Source organism: Anabrus simplex, chromosome 5 (genome assembly GCF_040414725.1).
Source record: "Anabrus simplex isolate iqAnaSimp1 chromosome 5, ASM4041472v1, whole genome shotgun sequence".
Taxonomy (NCBI): Eukaryota; Metazoa; Arthropoda; class Insecta; order Orthoptera; family Tettigoniidae; genus Anabrus; species Anabrus simplex.
In genome coordinates this window covers 408,977,979-409,002,304 of record NC_090269.1, presented here as the reverse complement: position 1 = coordinate 409,002,304, position 24,326 = coordinate 408,977,979, and the positions used below count along the sequence as shown (strand labels likewise).

The following is a 24,326-nucleotide window of genomic DNA, read 5'->3' as shown; positions in this document are numbered from 1 at the left end:
GTAAAGGTTGAGGGTACTTTATCTAAAGCTTTTGAAGTTAACCAAGGATTACGACAGGGTGATGTACTCTCCACCCTTCTGTTTAACATTGCTTTGGAGAGGGTAATGCGAATAATACAAGGGAGCAACCCTGTTTAATCGAGTGACACAAGACCTTGCATATACAGATGATCTTGATTTGCTATCCAGGAGGAAACTGGATCTGGAAGAGAAGTTGAGAAAACTAGAAAAATATGGAGCTGAGATGGGACTGATGATTAATCAGTCAAAAACTAAGTGCATGCTAATGTCTAGGAAAAAAATATAATGAAGCAGAAAAATATGTGAATTTAAATGAGAAAGAATTTGAACGCTGCAAAAGCTTTAAATATCTAGGGTCAATGGTAGCTGAAAACAATGATATGAAGGAAGAAATACATGCTAGGATAGCAGCTGGTAATAGGAGTTACTTTGCTTTAGGCAAGGTATTTAAAGCAAGGAGTCTTAGTAGGAATCTGAAGCTGACTGTTTATCGCACGGTAGTGAGACCTGTGGTGATGTATGGTGCGGAAACTTGAACTATGACACAAGGTGATGAGGAGTTGCTACGAAGGTGGGAAAGGAAGCTACGTAGGAAAGTCTATGGACCAATAAAGGATGGTGGACTCTGGCGAATCAGAAATAATAAGGAAATCAGAGAGCTGTATAATAAACCAGACATAGTAGCGGAAATAAAGAGTAGTAGACTGCGATGGTTGGGACATATAGAAAGAATGACAGAGAACAGGACAGTAAAGAAAGTCTTTGATGGGAAACCGGAAGGACGTCGTATGAGGGGAAGACCGAGGATCAGATGGTTGGACAGCGTGGAGGAATATTTGAGACGGATGGGATTTAGAAGATGGAGAACCAGAGCAGTCAACAGAGAAGAGTGGGTGGAGATTGTCCAGGAGGCCAAGGCCCTACAGGGGCTGTAGCGTCAAGGAGTAAGTAAGTAAGTAAGTAAGTAAGGGCACAAACTCCCAACAACTTCTTTTAAGCTGCAGTAAACAGACCCAAAGGTTCACACATAACTTTACAAATTCTGATTCAAACATGTTAGATTTCAAGCAACTTGACACTTATAATGCCTTAAAACAACATTTAGCGCCCATCAAGTGACTTACAAGCGAAGGAATGTCCTTCCATCATCCGTGAGTCTAATCAAGACTTAGATGCTTACCTCCCATACCCCTAGTGGTCCTAGGTTCGAAGACGGAGCCGTGAAGTGCTCAGGTGACAGAGCAAGAAACGAATGCCATCTCCCAGCGAGCCAGCACGGCCTCGCCAAAAGTCACGATGACACAAGGCTACGTGACGCAAAGCGACACACACAGGCTGCGCTAGAGGGGCACGGCGCTTCCGCAGGGGCAAGGGAGGGGAAACCAAAAGGGAGACAAGTACAGGGCAGGCCGCTCCCAGGGCGGATAAACTCCCTTACCCTGGGGTCATAATTTGGAAATGCTTCATTACAATTTGCCCGAGAGCACAACTCAACGGGGCGAAATACACATAAGACTGAGTTGAAAACCCATTAAAATACACATAGCAAGTTGTATAAGGGGGAGGGGAAATCAAATACATGGCTCACAGTTATTACGTAATTTGGAAGATTATAGGGGTTAATATTATTGTTGCAGTTCATTTATTATACAGTTTAGGGGATTGTAGAGTAAGTATTGTTATTGTAATTCAGTTATATCGTAATTTGGATGATTATAGAGGTTAACATTATGGTTGCAGTTCATTTGTTATGCAGTTTAGGGGATTGTAGAGTAAGTATTGTTATTGTAATTCAGTTATTAAGTAATTTAGAAGATTGTAGGGAATATTATTTATTATTGAAATGTCATTGTTACAATTTTTTTGCAGTGACTATGAAATATTTTTCTAAAATTAGATATTTATGCATGTGAGAGTTGATTCACTGCTTTAGACTAAAGGTAAAATAAATACCTTCATTTCATTCTAGATGGTTATACACAGCCCGGCCGTGTTCCCTGAAATCAAGAAGGAGTACTTCCGCGTGCCATCAAACTATGATGTGGTGATAGGTGTGAGTCCAAAAGTCATCATTACAGCCGACGAGCTGCGCAGTTACTCGCCAGAGGCGCGGAAGTGTTACTTCGGGGAAGAGAGGAAGCTACTCTTTTTCAGGGTGTACACTCAAGAGAGTTGCGAATTAGAGTGCTTTACCAATTTCACTCAAATAAAGTGCGACTGCGCCGAGTACTATATGCCACGTGAGTAAACACCTGTACCTGAATGTACCCCTGTGGACGAGGGCAGTAGAATGACATCCACGATATCCCATGCCTTTCGTGAGTACTTAATAAAATGACCCCAGGGGCTCTTAACATGGCACCCATAGTGCCCTTAGACTTAATTGCTTTCAGTTACTTTTTCCAAGCTCCACAATTTCATCCGTCCTATCCAACGTCCCTTGGTCAACTCTTGTTCTTTTCTGTCCCCGACGGTAATTAGAGACCTTGTCCTCCTTTGGCCAATACCTTCATTTTTCGATGTACCGGATTCCTTCCATATTTTCTCTCTGATTAGTGTTAATAGAGGATAATTGCCCAGTTGTACTTTTAAAACAATAATCACCACCACCTAGCAGGAAGTAAATAACACCTATGCAGTCGTTAGGACTAGGATTTTTATTAATTTCATTTTTTGGTAACGTAGCAGGTTTATTATTTACATGTTTTATTACAAATGGAGTATTTTATGAAATATCTGATCATCCTTGTTTTTGAAGAGCATATTTATTCATTGTTTATTTTAGGGGCATTTTATTTGTATATTACTTACATTATATTGCACTCTTCGGCTCCTTGGCTAAATGTTTAACGTATGTATGTGTCGTCTTCATCATCATTTCATCTTCATTACGACACTAAGGTCACCTACGGGTGTCAAATCAAAAGACCTGCAGCTGTCGAGCCGAACATACCTCGGACACTGCCGGCACTAAAAGCCGTAAGCCATTTCATTGTTATATCCTATATTTGTTTGGAGGGCAAGGTTATTGCACGACCATGCAATGGGACCATCGAAATCTATTGTGCTTCCACCGAACGGAAAGGATGAAACACATAGCCTACTCCTGTCGAATAAGACTAAGGGGTCTGCTCAAATCTTAACGTCTCCATCCGACGTACGGCCATCATCAGCATCATACTTGATGCCCTCTCTCCATATAAGCACTACGATGAAGTTTGGAATTGAATCCACTCTTTCGGAAAGCCATCTATTGATTGAAAATACAGGGACATTGTTTATGTATGGCGAGGATTGTTGCTCACCCGCTCGCCTGCGCTGCGAGCCTGTCCCCCGCCAAGCACTTTGCCGTAATGCGGCCAGCGCACTCCCAGCACTGAGTCAGAGAGTGTTCTCGCACAAGATTTCATGTACGTTATGTACTTCATGTACACACGCTCACGTAATGAAAATGGCATTGGAACAACACACTGAGCACTAAACACGTAAACACCTGACTAAACTGAACCTTAAGCTGATAAAGCTCTCAGCAGACTGCAAAGGAGAGAAACTTGTGGCGCCGAGGTGTACATTACGGCAAAGTGCTTGGCGGGAGACAAGCTCGCAGCGCAGCGACCGGGCGAGCGACAATTCGCCTGCATTGATAAAATAATGTCCTTGTAGTACACCACCACTTCTGCTACCCTGCTAGCAACATTCTGATGATGAAATTTTCTCCTGAATGGTACTCGAACTCACAACAACGACGTCAGACCATACAGATGTGTTGTTTAACGACAATTCCTTTACATTTACGAGCAATTGAATTAGCGATACCTTGATATTAATGTGCAGGACTCACTTTCGCCCTGATGACGGCAGCGACGAGGCATTGCATGGACTGCACAAGACACCACAAGCATTTTGGAGGCATACTGATCCATGAACGCTACTCAGCCTCCCATTTATATATATTTATATCGCTTCAGAAACGGAGTTACATACATATATAAACATGCATTAAAATTTCTATAAAAAGGTGAGAAAAATAAACTCTTACCCAAAGGCTCATATTGTAGTGCAGCAGAAATTGCCGACGTCGAGTGAATTCTTTGTCGCCTCAAGCAGCTACAGTACTTCTCCGTACATGTGGCAGGATAAAGATGACATTTCAGAACATGGTCTGTAGTCTGCATCTCTTCACAGCCACACAAAACAGAATCCACCGAAGTGGGGACATTTGCAGATTAGTCTTACACCTAGTAACATCAAGCGCAGACTTTTCAAAGATCTCCAAGTCTTCCAGTTCTCCCTGTGTCCAGCTGGTAATTGCCAAGGAGGTGTTTTACATTCTCCAAGGTGCTCAACTGTAGCTTGTCGCAAAGTGAATCTTGCTTGCTGTTGGGTTTCTTCAAGTTTTTGTGTAGTCTTCGAGAAACGTTTGCGTTAACTTAACCGTGATGGTGCTGGTTGGAGCCCATAGAGTGGATGAACTTCGGATTTTAATGATTTGGTCTTCTCCTTGCGGGCTTCTCCCTCACGTCGAATAACCGGGGCTGCGATGCCAGCAAGATAGTGCAATTTTTCTCGCTGTGTAGGTTTTAGACAGCCTATGATGATGAGGCTAGTTTTATTAGTTGTCACGTCTACTTCTTTCGTATGGCAAGATCTGTACCATACTGGACAATCCAAGAAGATTTGTGAGAGCTAGGTCTAGGGCACACACATTTCTCTCAACAGCGTCCCAGTTGTGTTCAATACGATTGAAATCGGGGCTCCCCGGGGGCCAGGCAAGCATCTTCACATCCGTGGAGTGCTCATCGAACCCGCAATTCTTTCTGTAAGTACAGTTCGCCTATGAGATGATGGAGGCGAGGAAAGGGATGTACATGACCTGCCAGAGGTTTCTTGTAACGTTGGCCAGTGAGGGTCGTTAACAGATGTACCAGGGGTCCTCTTTCGTTCCAAGAAAACAGCCCACATTCGATAATACCCCCCCCCCCCTCCACCGCCCTGAATTGGACCCTGCTGACAGTAGGGATTTATTGCCTCACGAGGTTGACGGTGCACTCGTACCGGCCAGCGGCGTGTACCATCTGGAACCTTGACTCATCTGTCAAGGGAACATTTTTCCATGCCTCGAGTATCTAATGGCCTTGTGCCTTGTGACGGATATCGAACAGAGGCACCCTCGTGGGAGTGATGCTTCTGTACCCCACAGAAAGAAGAGGGTACTGCTTACAAGCCATTAATGTCCAGCATTGAACGGACGAGGGATCTGCTGCACTGTGGCTCGTCTATTTACTCTTGCGATATGAACTAGCCGACGGCGACCCCTGTAATCAACGCACCGAACACCACGACACTTGACCCTGGCGGCGATGGTTTTGCCAGAATCAATATACTCGCGGTACACTCTTGATACTGTGGCCCTTAGAAAGCCCAGTGTCTGCAGAGACGTCTGTGCTGTTACATGCCACGGCCTCCTGTGACATTCGTCGGGCCGAGCACAGTACCGTTTCCCCACTATGGCAGGTACCTGTAATTCATTTGTTTATGGGTGTATTTAATAACATCGATTTCTTTTTTTTTTTACAATCTGCTTTACGTCGCACCGACACAGGTAGGTTTTATGACGACGATGAGATAGGAAAGGGCTAGGAGCGAGAAGGCAGCGACCGTGTCCTTAATTGACGTATAGCCCTAACATTTGGCTGGTGTGAAAATGGGAAACCATCTTCAGAGCTGCCGACCCACTATCTCTCGAATGCAAACTGATAGCTACAAGACTACAACCACACAGCTACTTGCTAGGTAACTTCGTTAATGTTATTATTACTAAAATGAAGATATTTTCTTATATTAACACCAAGATACTTACAGTGATGCCCCTGGGGTGCTTTCAGACCGAACGAGTTGGCCGTGAGATTAGTTGCGCTCAGTTGTGAGCTTGCATTCGGGAGATAGTGGTTTCGAATCACACCGTCGACAGCCCTGAATATGGTTTTCCGTGGTTTCCCATTTCCACACCAGGCAAATGCTGGGGTTCTACGTTATTTAAGGTCACGCTCGCCTCCTTCTCACTCCTAGCGCTTTTACTGTCCCATCGTCGCCATTAGACCTGTCTGTGTCAGTGCGACGTAAAGCCCATTGTGAAAAGAAACAAGGCAACACAGTTCTGCAGTTTTCACTCCGTTTATCATCATACTATTGTCTGGTCTCTATCTCACAACTCTGTCGATAATTTGTGGAGTCGCTCACAGTATCGCGCCACATTACAACATATTATACATTTATTCTTCTCGTTTCATCAAGCCATAATGTTCGTTTTAAAAATAACACTTACAAGCCACTTGAAAAAGTAACTTTAGATGAACTATAAGAAATATTATACAAATGTCCGGTGAACATTTAAAATCGACACAAGGTCTGCGGTGGTAGGACAGGTTGCAAACGTTGCCTACTTTATCGTTCAACAGTGGCATGAAACCTAGAATTTTGGAAGGAAGCTTCGAGATTGATGTGACTTAATACAGTGATCGTAAACCCCAAGACTTGTCGGTATTTATTTTTCAAGTGGCGATAACCATTGGTGTGGATTATGAATCAGTTTCCTCTCTGCATGGTCTATGCTAAACGATAATGAGCAAGCTGTAATTATCACGTGAAGTTGTAAGATAAAGTTTCTAACACAGAGTATGATATTATACAAATTATTTCTTATTTTCAGGATTGGAAAATACTCAGCTCTGTGGTCCAGAAAAGCTCCTCTGTACGAAAGATATCCAAGGTATGTTCAGAAATATAATCTTAACTACGAGATAGAACAAGGTTTGATGTTACCGGAATTATCAGAATAATCCACACTTAAATTACGAGTCTTAGCTTAATTATTTTTGTTCTTTTTCTGTACACACTATCACCGCACCCACCATGACAAATGAAGCACTCTGGTGAATTTTAAACGTATTGTTCTGTCCTTCATGACATAAATGTGATATGCATTATTTGAATTTCTCTTCCATTTTATATAGTATTTTCATTAACATTTACACGATATTAGTAATAACTTACTTCCTTTCTAGCATGAGATAATACTTTGTATTTATGTGGTTATTATGGCTCTAAAACTTTAATTTATGAGACAATTAACCGTTTAATTAGAAATATATTTTTAACTAATTGTTATTGGTTTTTATGTCCTACTAACTACTTTTTGACGGCTTTTGTAATCGAATCCGGGCCTCCGGGGTAGAAGCTAATCCCGCTAACCACTACACCACAGAGGCGGTGTGTAAATTTATTCATTGTCAATTAAATTGCGCTCTTCCTTAGGAAATATACTCTTCATGCGGGAACTAATGCACATCACGAATACTGCCATTGGATGTAATCTAAGCAAAGAGAACAGAATCTTTGATGTATTTAGACAGTCTGAAGAAGATTAGATGTTGCTATATATATATATATATCTTACAACCTATAGAGGGTTGTGAAATGAAGTAATGACATCTCCTCTTGATTGCATCCATAGACAATTTGATGCAATTTTCATACACCACGGTTACTTCCATTTCAATTCGTTTTCTAATATTTCTTTATATATATATATATATTTGCAAGATGCTTCAGGTCGCACCGACACATATACACCGTATGGCTATGGTGAGATAGAAAATGGCTAGGAGTGGGAAGGGAGTAGCCGTGACATTAATAAAGGTACAGCTCCAGCACTTGCCTGGTGTGAAAGTGGGAAACCACGGAGGGCTGCCTACAGTAGGATTCGAACTCACCATCTCCCGAATGCAAACTCACAGCTGCGTGGCCCTAACCGCACAGCCAATTCTATTGCTGTCTAATAAATGTGGACATTCTGTTACAGATTTATTACAGCGTTGATACATTTCGCCGAGTTAATTATTTTAACACAGTGGTTGACTGACAGTAAATTATATAAACTGTATTGACAAGGAGGACTAAATGTTATATATTGAATGTGCGAACAGATTTCACTGAGAGCAGCGTTACTGTCTTCCTTCTGAATATTGTCTTTGCCATAAAGTACAGTTGTTCCCTATGTAATTCTTTGTATAATTAATTTTAATTTTAATTCTTTGTCTGCCGGGCTGAGTGGCTCAGACGGTTAAGGCGCTGGCCTTCTAACCCCAACTTGGCAGGTTCGATCCTGGCTCAGTCCGGTGGTAGTTGAAGGTGCTCAAATACGACAGCCTCGTGTCGGTAGATTTATTGGCACGTAAAAGAACTCCTGCGGGACTAAATTCCGGCACCTCGGCGTCTCCGAAGACCGTAAAAGTAGTTAGTGGGACGTAAAGCAAATACCATTATTATTGTTACCGTGGTTTGGTGGATTAGCAGAAGTGAAAGAAGGTGCGGGGGTGAACAGGTCTCAGGCTACAAAATTAAAGTTAATTTAAAATTTAACAAGGTTATATTTTCTTTTCAAAATTCAGAAATAACAAGAATGGCAGGTACAGAGTAGCAAGGCAACAAAAGTACAATTACAGTATTTACAGGATTTGGGCTTCGAGCCCCGAACTCACAATTCTTGGGCAACTAGCCCAACTTTACCCCAAAACAAGATTTAACAGAGGGGCAGAAAACCCCATTCATGCCCAAGAGCACTTGCTCTAAATTACACAGAAAAGCCTCCTCGAGGCATACATACTCAATTTTCAAGAAAGAGCCACTCGCTCTCAACTTTAAGCCTATCAAAGGCCACACCAAACTCCACCTTCAAGTTGTCCTCTAAGGACATAGACACCGGGGTAAAATACCCAACCTACTGAGGTCTATTAAGTGAGAAAAAGGTTAATTACATGACCTCCAAAATAACAATTTGAGAGGAGGCGATCTGCACTCCTAATACCTTTTGTTTAAAACCTAATCTGGCTCTAGACCGCTAATGCAAGGGCTAATCCCATACTAAAGAGGTGACTTTAGAAGGAAACAATTTACATTACGTTAAGGAAGAATCGGTTATGAAAAATAAGTTCACCTCAAAACAATATGAGTGGGAGCTCGAGAGGGTTAAGCACTCTCTATCCCAATATGTAGCTTTAAAAGAGAATAGATGCTAAGAGTCTTTACATTTTAGGGAAAGTTACATGGTGGAAACGCTTCGGACCCGCCCCGAGAGTTAAACTGCTGAGCTAGCAAGAAAAGAAGTTATTAAACGGCCATTACCTTGTTGTTGAACTGCTGCCCGAAGAAAGAGGCGCTTTCCGCCCCCTGCTACGTACTTTACACTTTGAAAGTTGGTACTGAAGTGGCGCAGAGACCCGAAAATCAGCAGTTTATATACTCTCGTGGAAAGTGTGAGGCGTTTCGGAAATGAGAACACCCGCCCATAAAACTTTATTGGCTAGGGTTAAGCAAGATATTCAAGTTGGAGAAGATACATCTGATTGGTCAGAAATTAATTAAAGAAATTCGGGATTGGCTAAATTCAAAACAAGGGGAAGGAAAGGGTTATACAGCCAACTTAAACAATAACAGAAAGAAATTTAACAAGGAACAAACTTTTGAAATAAAAATTTCTCCAAAAAAAACAGTTCTTTCACTTCGCACTAGGGTGCACCATTGTAGTTCTTCAGTAGTGTCCTCTAGAAGAGAAAGTTCACACTTCTTACTACAGGTAAAACAAAATACATCGAAAACGACCCAGTTCAGAAACTCCAAAATTTCCAAGTAGTGACATCTTCTGAGAAACTTGAAAATTAACACAGTAGATAAAGTTCAGACTTCCTCCAGCAGAGGAGTTTCAACTGGCGCAAAGTTTGAATTAGCGGCGTGGAGGTGTACCGCCCGGTACAATTATTATTATTACTATGATTATTATTATTATTATTAATTCTTTGTCTAATGAGTTTCACCATTCTCTTACAGATGATTACAATTTTGACACAGTTCACCGAGAGCAGTGCCACTGCCTTCCCTCTTGCACAGAGATACAATACGATGTGGAGACCTCGCAAGCCGAATACATGACGAGGAAGCCTTATGGGAACGAAACGGAGTAAGTAGGAAGTCCACGCCCTTCACCACGGAAAACCATCCTCTGGGCTGCCGACAATGGGGTTCGAACCCACTATCTCCCGAATACTGAATACTACCCGCTCTTCAGCGACGGCAGCTATCGAGCTCGGTAAACACTATTCCAGGTGGCCACCTTGTACTTTTCAGAAGTTAGAACAAAGAGAGTTTCCGCATATCCATGCATTCGCATGCAAATTAGTTACCATTTCGAAAACATATTCTCTATCATGAACATGAATAAAACAAAACAATGAACATGTTTGACTGATGTTGCGTTGGACATTCCCTCAAAGAATTTTCCTTGATACCATGAAGTTGGTGAAATCAAAGGAGTGTCAGATATCGTCTCAAATGCAGGGAAATCGAGAGTATTATTTTTGTGGCATTCTCTTTAAGGGGCTAACATTTGTAATTCTTAGTTTCGTTCTGTTTTATTGCCGTCCGTACATTTCACTGTCCTCCGTCTCTTTTCCACTCCTTCAGGATTCGCCCTGAGCCAAGCATGGGCCTGCCCACTTGGTATGGCCTGATGTATATGGCCACGGATATTTTGGGCATTTCAATTGCTACCCGCGACTAAAGAAATGAATCTCGATTTCCAATTCGATGCGTTTTTGGCTTTTTAAAGAAAATGTAGTTCTATTTTACAATTTTAGCAGCATCTAGCTGTGTAACCGAAGCATATAATTCAATGTGCGATACTGATGTGACAAATAAGATATGATTAAGGAGAATATTGTACATTAAACCATCATTCATCAATCTTCTACAACCTCGTCGCACTCTACAGTACATACGTTCGTTGTGAGATTGACAGTAGGCAACGGTATGTTGACAAACGGGGTTAAAAGTCAGGTTGCGTGTTTCACAAATAGGAAAAGTCCTCTCAATTTCAATTACTGCGTCGATGGAGTGAAAGTTCCTTATGGGGATCATGGTAAGTACCTAGGTGTTAATATAATGAAAGGCATTCATTGGGGTAATCAGATAAATGGGATTGTAATTAAAGGTTACACCCCTCTGCACATGGTTATGAAGGTATTTAGGGGTTGTAGTAAGGATGTAAAGGAAAAGGCATATGTCTCTGGTAAGACACCAACTAGAGAGTATGGTTCCAGTGTATGGAACCCTCACCACGATTACTTGATTCTAGAATTGGAAAAATCCAACGAAAAACAACTCGATTTATTCTGGTTGATTTCTGATAAAAGAGTAGCGTTACAAATATGTTGCAAAGTTTGGGCTGGAAATACTTGGGAGAAAGGAGACGAGCTTCTCGACTACGTGGTTCCTTCCTAAATGTCAGTCTAGAGAGGACATGGAATGACATTAGTAGACGAAAGAGTGTGTGTGGTGTCTTTAGAAGTAGGAAAGATCACAATATGAAAATAAAGTTGGAATTCAAGAGGACAAATATTCGTTTATAGGAAGGGGAGTTAGGGATTGGAATAACTAACGAAGGGAGATGTTCAATAAATGTCGATTTCTTTGCAATCATTTAAGAAAAGGCTAGGAAAAGAACAGATAAGGAAACTGACAAGTGGGCGACTGCCCTAAATGCAGATCAGTAGTGATTGATTGATTTGATTCAATCAAATTTTCAGTTAACATCAGGGTAGGAATGTGGCGAATGGAACTTGCTTACTGGAAGAACATCTCGATGGCAATTGAATCGTTTATTTCAGAAACCACCTAAGCAACACTTTTATCAAAATTGAGTTCTTGGCAGGATTGTATTATTCGGAGATAAATACATTGTTTTCAGCAGAAATAAACCCTACTCCATACAAGCAATGCTGTTAGGCAGCTGTGTAAATAATGTGTTTATTTCACAAAGAACCTAAGCGCCGTCGCTTAGGTTCTTTCTGCGGTAAATTCATTCCTCCACTCATGACGGTTGGTGGCCCTGTTAGGATAACCTGTTTTGTAACTCACCCAGAATCACACAGTTGTACGTTTCTTATTGAATCTCTGTGACAGAGGTCAGTTTGAGAAGATTACGCATAATTTCCCTGTCCATGGCCACTCTTTTCCGCCTTGTGACAGGGATTTTGGAAGTATTAAACGGCTCTTGAGGAAGGTGGTCAGAATTTATACTCTAGATGAGTATGCTGAGCAAGGCAAGTGTGTCTGGACGTTTTACCGTTTATCATCTTACCTCGAACAATATCTTAAGTTTTAAACATTGGTGGCCTACATCGTACAAGAAAATAACAAACTCCAATGAAACATTAGGCAGAGGAGTACAAAGAGAACGTAAGAAGCCATTCAAGGTTCCTAGTTACAAACAGTTTCTCTCCTATAAAGATACTTCAGGACAAGTTGTGGCAAAGGCGTTTATTGGAGGATTTTCATCTACTTTCACACAACTGAAAACTGACGGCCCACCTGAGCTACCTTCCGAGGAGGCTTATCCTTTGGGAAAGGTAAGTTGATTACAATAATATTATTAAAGGGATATAAAATTATTAACAAGTAAAAACATTTTGTAGCCTATAATAACTGTATAAACTTTTAATGGGTTCTGCACAACGCAATTTTTGATTTTAGGTTCCACTCAACAAAAAGAAAGTAGAAGACTTGAAAAAATGAATGGACTACACCGTTGGTTATGCAGACTTTTATGACAGCATCATTCAGTGGACAACAACCGAGAGAGAACCTGCTGAGGATATGCCAGAGGCTGAATAAAGCCAGAAAGGGTTTTACTGTACTAATTTGTATTTTGTGGTTCATTAACTGATGTCTATTAAATTTTGTATGAATAGAACGGTGTTATTTACGTAATCTTTCATCTTAAAACTTGCATGGATTAATCAATTAGTTTTTTAAATAATTGCTACAGAAGTGAACAGGAAAAGTTGTTTATTTCAGAAACAACCTAAGTACAATGTTTAAAAAAAAATTGTTTATGGCATTTAAATTTTTTAAAACTTATTTCTTGATTACTACACTTTTCTAGTACATTAAAGTTTAATTTTTTAAAAGTTAGAAGGAGATCAGACTTCAACTTATACTCCCACACAGTTTTTTCATTTTCCCAACAGTTTGAAAAAGTGCACTTAGGTGGTTTCTGCAATTAGCGATTCAATTATAAGTTTTACTTCCCTGAAGAAATATTGCTCGGGTGGTTGGAGGAAGTTCCTGGCAATTTCCGCCCTCGTATGTTATTTCAGCATTTCCCTATTACTCCCACCGGTTTGTCAATAAATGAACATAAACTGTTTAGGAAGATTGATTGTTCACCAGTGGCCTGACCCCCCACCCCCTCCCGCGGAAGCTTTGGTTTGACCCTTTTGGTTCTAATCCTGTGGGTTTCTATGAGGGATGGATCCACGCCGTGGACATTCATTCCTGTGAATACCTCCTCAATCGCGAACAGAAAGCTCGCAGGTTACATTAGAAGTCAGTCTTTGCTTGTAAGCGATGTTGCATGTTCCATCAGACGGCGTTATGAAGCTTGCACTTGGCACACTTATCAACAGTTTTTCCGTACATTGCCTATGAAAAGGTCTCTTGGACACCTGCTATTCACACTTATTCGTAAATTGCTGTGTTATGAGTATACCTACATACTGATAGCTGCTCCAGCGACATGCGCAATTGCTGGGTTAAGAGCGTAGCGTGTGTAGATCCGTCCATTGTCCCATTTCTCTATGGGGTTGTGTATAAAGTTGTGGTAGTGGAGATTATTGTTTATAGAGGAAGTAGAACTTGACAACCATCCTCTATATAACACCAATGAGAGGGAAAAATGGAATGGATCAGACCGTTCGAAAAATGAAGGCATCGGCCTAAGAAAGAGAAGGGCCACGGAGGGCGTGAAAATGAAAGACAACCTAACCCTCGATACCTAATAGCGTCGGGGTTGGAAAAGAACAAGACTTGACCAAGGAAGGTCTGACAGGATAGATGAAAGTGAGGAGCCTGGCACAAGTAAGGGGAAGCAATGCTAGAACCCAGCTAAGGGTCCCGTAGATGCTAACCCACGCTCCAAAGTTCAGAACACCTGCGGTCCCTTCTAGTCACCTCTTACGACAGGCAGGGGATACCTTGGGTGTTATTCTACCGCCCCCAACCACAGGGGCGATTGAGTATAAAAGTGAATCTTCGTAGCGAGCTTTTTAGACCGAATTCTCTCCCTGATGTCAAACCCATCAGGGGAATTAATGAGGTGAAATGAATGACCCGATGTGTGATTATAAGAAGAGAAGGAGTAAAACCTGGTGCCAGTACACAGCCTAATCCTATCGAATAGCACCAAGGCGTCTGCTCAAGGGTTAACGTCTCCATGCTACGGAAGATAACTTCACTCCATATTGACACTATGGAGAAGTTCAGAATTGAATCCAGGCTAATCTCCTACCTTGCCAGCTAGAATTCACTTGGTGAAAAAGTTTTTGAATAAAGAGGTTCAAATCGGCCAACCACAGTATCAGCCCATTTAGACGTGACGCCTTAAAGATCATAGCCTGCAGCGGACTCTTAAGAGCACACAGCAGTAAAACATGGCAACGAATTAGACTATACATCGTCGATGAATGCAGAGATGGGCTGGTCATGGCTGGTCCGTGGCTCTATAACTCTGCACTCCAACCGACCAACCGAACAGAGAAGGGTGGCCGCGGCTTTGCTCTGACTCTACGCCTCTGCATTTGGAAGACGGAGAGAGACTCTTCCACATCGTCCGCTGTCATGAAAGTGGTTTGCCATGGTTTCCCATTCTCCTGCACAGTATGGTGAATGCTGGGACGGTTCTTAGTATATAGGCCACGGCCGCCAACCCTCTTAACTTCGCTGCAAATCTCCTTCTACCCTACTGCAAAACCTCCTGAGATGAAAGACGGCGTCACCGTCTAAGAACCCTTGTCGCCACCTTCAGGGGAGAAATGAAAATATTGCGGATCTCCTCGTTGCATTTTTATAATTGTTAACAATTTGCTTCATATCGCACTGACGCAGATAAGTCTTATGGCGACGATGGGACAGGAATGAGCTAGGAGTGGGGAAGGAAGCGGCCAGGGCATTACTTAAGATACAGCCCCAGCATATGCCTGGTGTGAAAATGGGCACGGAAAACCATATTAGGGCTGCTCCTTGCATTTTGACCTTTCATGTCAATATTTTTCGTTCTAAAACAGTGTCTTCTGATGGATCATATTCTGCAAATGAAAATGATTTACGTATTCATTTCAGGTTGTTATCAACGAGTATCTCAGTCTTCTTGAAGAACATGCAGGTCCTCACTAGGAAAAGAAGTGAACTGTACGGACTTTCTGACTTTCTTGGTAAGATATTTCAGCATCTTCTGAACACTTTATTGTTACTACGGATATCCAACATTTGTAAAATGACCGACTACTTGCCTGAATGGTCAGCGTTTAGACATTCGGTTCGGAGGATTCCAGGTTCGATTCCCGGCCGGTTGCGGGATCTTAGTCGTGTCATTAATTGTTCTAGTTCGCTGACTGGCTGTTTGTGCTTTTTACCTAAACTCTCCACTTCATATCCATAAAACACAGAAACTCGCACGCAGTAGTCATTACATCCCTCGACATAGGGTTAGCGTCAGAAAAGGCATCTTGCTGTAAAACAGGGATAAATACACATGCCCAAAACAGTTCGCACCCGCGAACACACAGGTGTGGGAAGGGCGGAAGAGAAGAAGAAGATCCACAATTTGTAAAATATTGATTAATCAGCAGTAAACCGAACCGATTTATTACAATAGACAAAGAGAGCAGTGATCTACTCGAGAGACCGATGGAGATTTTCTTTAAGCCTAGATCAGTACAAACACAAGTCACAAATATATCAGTATTCCTCGGAATTGTAGACATCGAGGAAAACTAAGTTTTAGGTGCCTACTATCGGAGCCATGGATGTGAGCCGGTTACCTGGACGGAACAATGCTTTTCAGCCACTTACTATCAATCGAAATTTGGACTTAGCCACTTTATAGAGGGAATACGGTTTTAGAAACATTTTATTTTGGTACGTTGGCAGTGAAGTTAGTTATTATTATTATTATTATTATTATTATTATTATTATTATTATTATTATTATTATTATTAATACAATAGACAAAGAGAGCAGTGATCTGCTCGAGAGGGTACGAGGGTTGGAACGGGGTCCACTCACCCTCGGAGGTCAACTGAGTAGAGGTGGGTTCGATTCCCACCTCAGCCATCCTCGAAGTGGTTTTCCGTCGTTTCCGACTTCTCCTCCAGGCAAATGCCGGAATCACTCCAGCAGACCCCTGTTCAGCATCACAGGTGAGGCCGTCTGGGCGAGGAACTGGTCCTCCTCCCCAATTTTATCCCCCGACCCAAAGTCTCACTGCCCTTGGGTCAGTAGAGGTGGGATTTCTCGCTGAGTCCAAGGGAAAAGCTAACCCTGGAGGGTAAATAGATTAAGAAAGAAAGAAGTAAGGATGTAAACTAATGAGAAGTTAGTTTCTGAAAGGTACCAAAGATCAAAATTGATATGATGATGGGAAACATACGTTGGTAGGATGATCCATAATTGAAAAATCCACAGCCTGTTTCCAGCCATTCGACTGGGTCAGGAAAAATGAATGGAGCCCCCATCTAGCGGCGAGGATAGGAATTGTGCTGGCTGCCGAAGCCTGTGGCACTCTGGGGCAATGATTAAGTTTCATTTATTAATGCCCATACTTTGTGTATAATAAGATTACAGGTACAAAATATAGTATGTATTTCAGTTCGTGCAGTAGTCTATGATAGATTTTCCTCGACTTAAACATTTAAGAACGTGGTAACATTACAAAATCCGTCATCGCACAAAATATTTGAGTTTGGATCATGGTATGGTTTTGTCTTGCACATTTTTTGACGGGAGCCGTGCACAGTCAAAGAGGGCGCAAACTGACGTAAGTCCTGATTCGCGTCTATCCATGCTTTATTCATTATGGCCTCGGTCGAGTAGAACTCTGTCCAGATTTCTCTTCTTTCTTTCAGCACCCTCTGCCAGTTTGTCGTATGAGGCAGAACAAATCTGAATCTCAGATCATATTCTGTAAATTAAAACGACTTAACTTTTCATGATTGTGGTTAATGACTGACAGATGAAATGAAAGGATATTGGAGATTGTTGCTGGAATGAGAGATGACAGAAAAAACCGAAGTACCAGAAAAAATAAAGCTGTCCCGCCTCCAATTAAACCAGCACATATCTCACATGGAGTGATCGGGATTTTAACCACGGAACCCAGAGGTGAGAGGCCAACGTGATACCGCCTGAGCCATGGAGGTTTCGAAGATCCATAACATGGAAGAAAAATATGTAGTCAAAACGACCCAAAGCAATGTTATACGGAGCGTCGAAAATCCCATTTGACACAATTACCAAATTCCACGAAGTGAATTGAACAAAACATAACGTATCCATGCAGTGCAAGAGGAGCCATTTCCGGGTCACGTGATCAATGTTTAATTTACATGGTTGTGTTTGATGATTTCATTTAAAATGTTTGAGCCTTCACTATAATTCACTTAATTTTATTGTATACTTAAATATAGGTCCGCCTCTGTGGTGTAGTGGTTAGCGTGATTAGCTGCCACCCCCGGAGGTCCGGGTTCGATTCCCGGCTCTGCCACGAAAATTTGAAAAGTGGTACGAGGGCTGGAACGGGGTCCACTCAGCCTCGGGAGGTCAACTGAGTAGAGGTGGGTTCGATTCCCACCTCAGCCATCCTCGAAGTGGTTTTCCGTGGTTTCCCACTTCTCCTCCAGGCGAATGCCGGGATGGTACCTAACTTAAGGCCACGGCCGCTTCCTTCCCTCTTCCTTGTCTATCCCTTCCAATCTTCCCATCCCTTCACAAGGCCCCTGTTCAGCATAGCAGGTGAGGCCGCCTGGGCGAGGTACTGGTCATTCTTCCCAGTTGTATCCCCCGACCAAGAGTCTGAAGCTCCAGGACACTGCCCTTGAGGCGGTAGAGGTGGGATCCCTTGCTGAGTCCGAGGGAAAAGCCGAACCTGGAGGGTAAACAGATGATGATGATGATGATGATGATGATGACTTAAATATAGGCTAATCAGTTTTTCTGATGACTGCAGTCAATCTAATGACTTTCAGATGAAATTATTTCAAGTTTCAGTGCCAAAAAGTACCCAATCCAACATTTTTCTAGGGGTATTTCTTAAACTGCTCTAGTTTTAACAGAAATACTTTGCCAGGCTGAGTTGATCGGGCGGTGGAAGCTGGCCTTCTGAGCCTAACCTCGTAGATTCGATCCTAGCTCAGTCCAATGGTATTTGAAAGTGTTCAAATACATCAGCCCCGTGTCGGTAGATTTTCTTCCATGTAATGTAACTCCTGCAGGTCAACATTCCGGCACCTCGGCGTCTCCAAAAACCGTAAAAGAATTAAACGGGGCGTGTAAACGAATAACAATATTAGAAATACATGATAAAATGATGCATTTCTTCTATCCGATCTTAATTAAAAGGCTAAAATGAAATTTCCGGTTAAAATTTTACACTCTGAACGTTTTTCCATCTCTCCTATAAAGTTTTACTTTCGGATTTGGTGGCTTCTGGAAATAAAATTTTCAGATATGAACGTACAAATGTCATAGATCCTGCATTACTTTTACAGGAGCTACGCACCAGCCCGCTGTAAACACCACGTAAAGAAAGAGCCACGATCCAATATAGGCCTACTGCAGTAGTCTTAAGAACGCCAGCCAGGTTTGTAAACAAAGAAGCTCTGTACTTGTTGGTGGCTCGCAGCGTACATTGCCGTCTGTAAACATAGCCTCATTGAGCACGTGTCATAGCACCTCTCCCGCCCTCCATCCCGGATAATTAGCGCAATTATTAAAAACAGAATAATAAGAATGATTATAAGTTATTTTTACTTAATTCTTTATTCATCATCATCATCATCATCATCATCCTCATCATATGTTTACCCTCCAGGTTCGGTTTTTCCCTCGGACTTAGCGAGGGATCCCACCTCTACCGCCTCAAGGACAGTGTCCTGGAGCTTCAGACTCTTGGTCGAGGGATACAACTGGGGAGTATGACCAGTACCTCGCCCAGGCGGCCTCACCTGCTATGCTGAACAGGGACCTTGTGGAGGGATGGGAAGATTGGAAGGGATAGGCAAGGAAGAGGGAAGGAAGCGTCCGTGGCCTTAAGTTAGGTACCATCCCGGCATTCGCCTGGAGGAGAAGTGAGAAACCACGGAAAACCACTTCCAGGATGGCTGAGGTGGGAATCGAACCCACCTCTACTCAGTTGACCTCCCGAGGCTGAGTGGACCCCGTTTCATCCCTCGTACCACTTTTCAAATTTCGTGGCAGAGCCGGGAATCGAACCCGGGCCTCCGGGGGTGGCAGCTAATCACGCTAACCAGTACACCACAGAGGCGGACATTCTTTATTCATAATGAACAATATTAAAATAATAATAAGAAGAATAATGTTTCTGTTCGCCTTTATCGTGTAGTGGTTAGTGGGATTAGCTACCACCTCCATAGGACTTGGTTCGATTCCCGGCTCTGCCGCGAAATTTATAAAGCGGTACGAGGGCCGGAACGGGGTCCGCTCAGCTTCGGGAGGTCAACTGAGTAGAGGAGGGTCGAATTCCCTCCTCATCCATCCTCAAAGTGCTTTTTCATGGTTTCTCATTTCTTCTACAAGGAAATTCCGGGATGGTGCCTACTGTAACTTAAAACCATGGCCACTTCCTTCCCTCATCCTTGCCCATCCCTTGCAAAATTCCCTTCCCCCGCAACTCAGTTCCGGCCCTCGTACCGCTTTTTAAATTTCGCGGCAGAGCCGGGAATCGAACCCAGTCCTATGGGGGTGGTAGCTAATCGCACTAACCACTACACGATAAAGGCGGACAGAAACATTATTCTTATTATTATTATTTTAATATTGTTCATTATGAATTAAAGTTATTTTGCACTGATGAGCATAGAAAATGGAATGTCACACATTATGAATTTTTACAATTTGGTGAGTGAATTTTGCCACCTGAAAGTAAGGTATTAGTCGATGATCAACTCTACTAATTTGTGAATGGATATTTTCTTGTATTTTATTATTGTTATGTACTATACTCAATAATCAGTTGTCCGCCTCCGTAGCGTAACGGTTAGTGTTATTAGCTGCCGTCCTCGGGGGCCCGGTTTCGATTCCCGGTACTGCCAGAAATTTAAGAATGGCAGGAGGGCTGGTATGTGGTTCAAATGGTACATGCAGCTCACCTCCAATGGGGGTGTGCCTGAAAAGAGCTGCACCACCTCGGTATGAGGACACGAGTTTACTGTTAATAATCAGTTTTGTGGGTTTTAAATATTTAAATACGACCCCTTACATACACATTTTTAAAACTGTGTCTAGGGACACTGGATCGTTTTAGGTCCAGCTGTTCCGTAAATACTAAAGAAAGCTCTGTCTGTGTGCATCTCTAATGTACGTACACTTCCCGACACAAAACGTGAACGTCCCCTGGAAACTACGGTTACCCGCTACACGCACAGGTGCGGTGATACATGCAACACGCATTGCCGATTTAGGTTCTATTTCCTTGTCTTGATACAGCTACGGACTTGTTAGACCTCTCAGCCAGTGCCATACTAGTCTTGATGTCGTAATGTATGCAATCTATTTTGTCTGCCGGTTGTGTTTTAGTATGTTTAAGTGCCTCTAAAAGAGCGGGCTCTGTTGTTAACATGGATCAGTTTTTGGGCTTCTGGTGCACCTGGAATTAGCGTCATTTATTGTAACCATGACAACCAGTGTTCGTCTATTTATACTGGCTCAGTAGCGCCATCTTCTAACTGTGCTCTCTAATCCCAAGAGCTTGAGGAAATCTCTTATCGAGTGAACCCTGTTCTAGGCCTCAGTCAAGAATTAAAACCCTTCAAGTCACCGGAAAATGAACCCAGGACCTTGGAATAAGCGACAGGTACGCTACCTCTACACCACAGTTTTTCTAATGATAATAATAATAATAATAATAATAATAATAATAATAATAATAATAATAATAAAGAAATCTATATAAAAATCGTAACGACTGTGTGTCTGTACATTCACTATTTTGGCGAAATTTTCATCCAGTCCATTTCAGATGTAATAATGACCATCTGCATAGTTTTTAGCTTTCGTGTCTGTTTGTCTGTTTAATTGTCTGTCTGTCTATTTGTTTGTTTGTTTGTTTGTTTGTTTGTTTGTTTGTTAATCTGAGTTCTTATAGCTTGAAAACTACTGGATATATTTTTGACCAAACTTCATATTTTAAATCCACCTGCCTTTGAGTAAATTTGAAGCCAATATTTTCCTAAATCGCTGATATGACGAAACCGAAACTTTGTTTTTGCACTCCCACAAAATATACACAACCAAACTTAATTGAAATCTACCTGCCTTAATAGAAATCAATTTCTAAAACTTTTTTTCATGTGCATCACTTCAATGCGAGGATTAATAAGGGAGATATCATTAACGGGCCGTTTTTCAGTCCAACTGCCAGTGGAATTAACCTAAAGGCGGGTTCGTGTAAAGCATACTTTTTATAACTGCAAAACTTATGGATATATTTTAACCAAACTTCATATTTACTATCCCCCTGTCTTGAGGTAACTTCTATGGTCCATAACATTTCAAATACTCGGAGTGGACTGGAGGTTGTTAGGTAAGCGAAACAGTGATTGGACTCTCCCAGAAAATAACCAGACAAACCTTAATGGGAATCAACCAACCTTGATGGGAATTAACCAACCTTGATGGAACCTTATTAATCCTCGTTTTCCTCACGTGTACTTCTCCGATAGGAAGGCTGATAAGGGCGACATCATTAACGGATGGTTTTAGCCTGTAAAACAGGCATAGTTCAGAACACTTCAAAATTTACCGTAGAGACATCTTCTGAGAAACCTTAGAATTAATATGGTTGTTAAAGTTCAGGCTTTCTCCAGTAGAGGAGTTTCAACTGGCGCAATGTTTGAATTAGTGGCGTGGAGGTGTACCGGTGTACGTGTTACCGGTTCGAGACCCACCACGAACCCGACCTAGCGTATTAGTCAATCAATCAATCAATCAATCAATCAATCAATCAATCAATCAATCAATCAATCAATCAATCAATCAATCAATCAATCAATCAATCAATCAATCAATCAATCAATCAATCAATCAATCAATCAATCAATCAATCAATCAATCAATCAATCAATCAATCAATCAATCAATCAATCAATCAATCAATCAATCAATCAATCAATCAATCAATCAATCAATCAATCAATCAATCAATCAATCAATCAATCAATCAATCAATCAATCAATCAATCAATCAATCAATCAATCAATCAATCAATCAATCAATCAATCAATCAGCGTGGTGGCGTTATCATGCAATGTGATTAGTTTGCCCGCTGTTGCTGCCGGTGGACTGAAGAAAAATGCATCTCAGGTCTATTCGAACCACCCAGCCTCCCACTGTGAACATCAGTCCATACCCACTATCCGATGAACTGGCGCGTATAACACACTTATTAGTCTGTATGCTACCTTCCACCTCCCACACATTTAAGGTCATTTACAGGAAGCGGCACTATCTAATTGCTTCCCACACTCTAGGTACTCGAGTTTTGATGGCAACTTAATATGACTAACGTTTCATTGCCTTTGGAATTCGGACTAGGAACCACAATATCATAGTAGCATGACTGTGAAAATGCTCGCCACTTTACAGGTACATTTAGGATTTTTTCAGTGCTCCCACCGTCCGGCTCCATGGCTAAAAGGTTAGCTTGCTGGTCTTTGATCATAGGGGTTCCGGGTTCGACTTCCGGCTTGATCGGGAATTTTAACCATCGTTGGTTAATTCCGCTGGCACGGGAACTGGCTCTTTGTGTCGTCTTCATCATCATTTCATCCTCATCACAACGCCCAGGTCACCTACGGGTTTCAAATGAAAAGACGTGCACCTGGCGAGCCGAACATGTCCTCGGACACGCCTGGCTCTAAAAACCATAGGCTACGCCATTTCATTTTTCAGTGTCGAGAAATGTACATTAATTTTATTTTTATTTTTGTAAATTTTCTCTTAACATTAATGTTTGTTGTTACAGCGAACTGTGGAGGCTTGCTGGGACTCTGTATAGGCTTCAGCATCCTGAGTTTAGTCGAAGTCGTCTACTTCTTCACACTCCGTATTTTCTTCAATTTCAGAAAAGAACACAAAAAACAAGAAGCTCCTCACATAAACAATGAAAAGTACTAATTGCTGGATCGTACCTCAATTATAGTATGATGCAAGCAATTTATGTTTTAACAGTTTATATCATGGTGGTGAAGTGAAGTGAACCCTCTTTATAATATACTGTAGGTAACACAGTCTGAATCGGGTCAAGAATTATGAAAACAAGAATAGCTCTTAACTTCTTAGTATTTATCGTATCAGAGACACTAATATATACGTATAATTACAAACTGTACAACCAAAAGACAAATAAATATCAATATAACGTAAAAGAAAGAGGGGAAAGAAAATGTCCCACTAGGATAGATCTGGACTATGTGTAGGTGACTTCCTAATGAGCACGGTGCTCGAAAAAGTAGATGCTGAGTTGGTTCCTTAATGTGAAGACTGTCTTTCGACCATAGAACATGGCAGAAGAACAAACGTTTATGGTTGCTGACCAATAGTCAGCCACTTTCAGTGTCTCAAGTGTTGCTTGCGTGAGGTCTTACATAGTACATGTAGTTGGACACAGTTTCCATTGGAGAACATGGGGCATTGTCTGTGGAGAACCACAAACATATAACGGCGAATCTACGCGAAAACTCTACTTCAATAGGGTAGAGTTTTATCTTGTAAAACCTTAGTTTTTATTAAAATCAATTTTTTAAAAAAATTAGAGTTTCTCCTTAACTAACAAGTTTCATAAATCATAAATATAATATCACAGCCATTTAACTGTATTTCACCGCACCGCATGATAATATTAACGCTGGCGGGCTGAGTGACTCAGACGGTTCAGACGATGGCTTTTTGAACCTAACTTGGCAGGTTCGATCCTGGGTTGTATTTGAAGCTGCTCAATTACGTCAGCCCCGTGTCGGTAGATTTACTGGCACTTAAAAGAACTCCTGAGAGACAAAATTCCGCCACCTAGGCGCCTCTGAAAACGGTATAGGTACGCAGTTTATGGGACGTAAAGCAATTAATATTATTAATACTATTAACGATATTAAAAAGGCAAATGGGGTCTGCAAACAGAGG

At 41.7% G+C, this 24,326-nt stretch overlaps 1 protein-coding gene across 1 annotated transcript in view; it reads left to right on the top strand.

Moving 5' to 3' along the window:
- Nucleotides 1-23,901, top strand: part of LOC136874582 (pickpocket protein 28) — an 82,955-nt gene extending 59,054 nt beyond the window's left edge. The window contains exons 6-10 of the mRNA XM_068227862.1: nt 1,991-2,261; nt 6,725-6,790; nt 9,907-10,036; nt 15,253-15,344; nt 23,173-23,901. Of these exons, the coding sequence (XP_068083963.1) occupies nt 1,991-2,261; nt 6,725-6,790; nt 9,907-10,036; nt 15,253-15,344; nt 23,173-23,324 (711 nt within the window). The 3' untranslated portion in view covers nt 23,325-23,901. The remainder of the gene's footprint in view (nt 1-1,990; nt 2,262-6,724; nt 6,791-9,906; nt 10,037-15,252; nt 15,345-23,172) is intronic.
- Nucleotides 23,902-24,326: the final 425 nt, after the last annotated feature.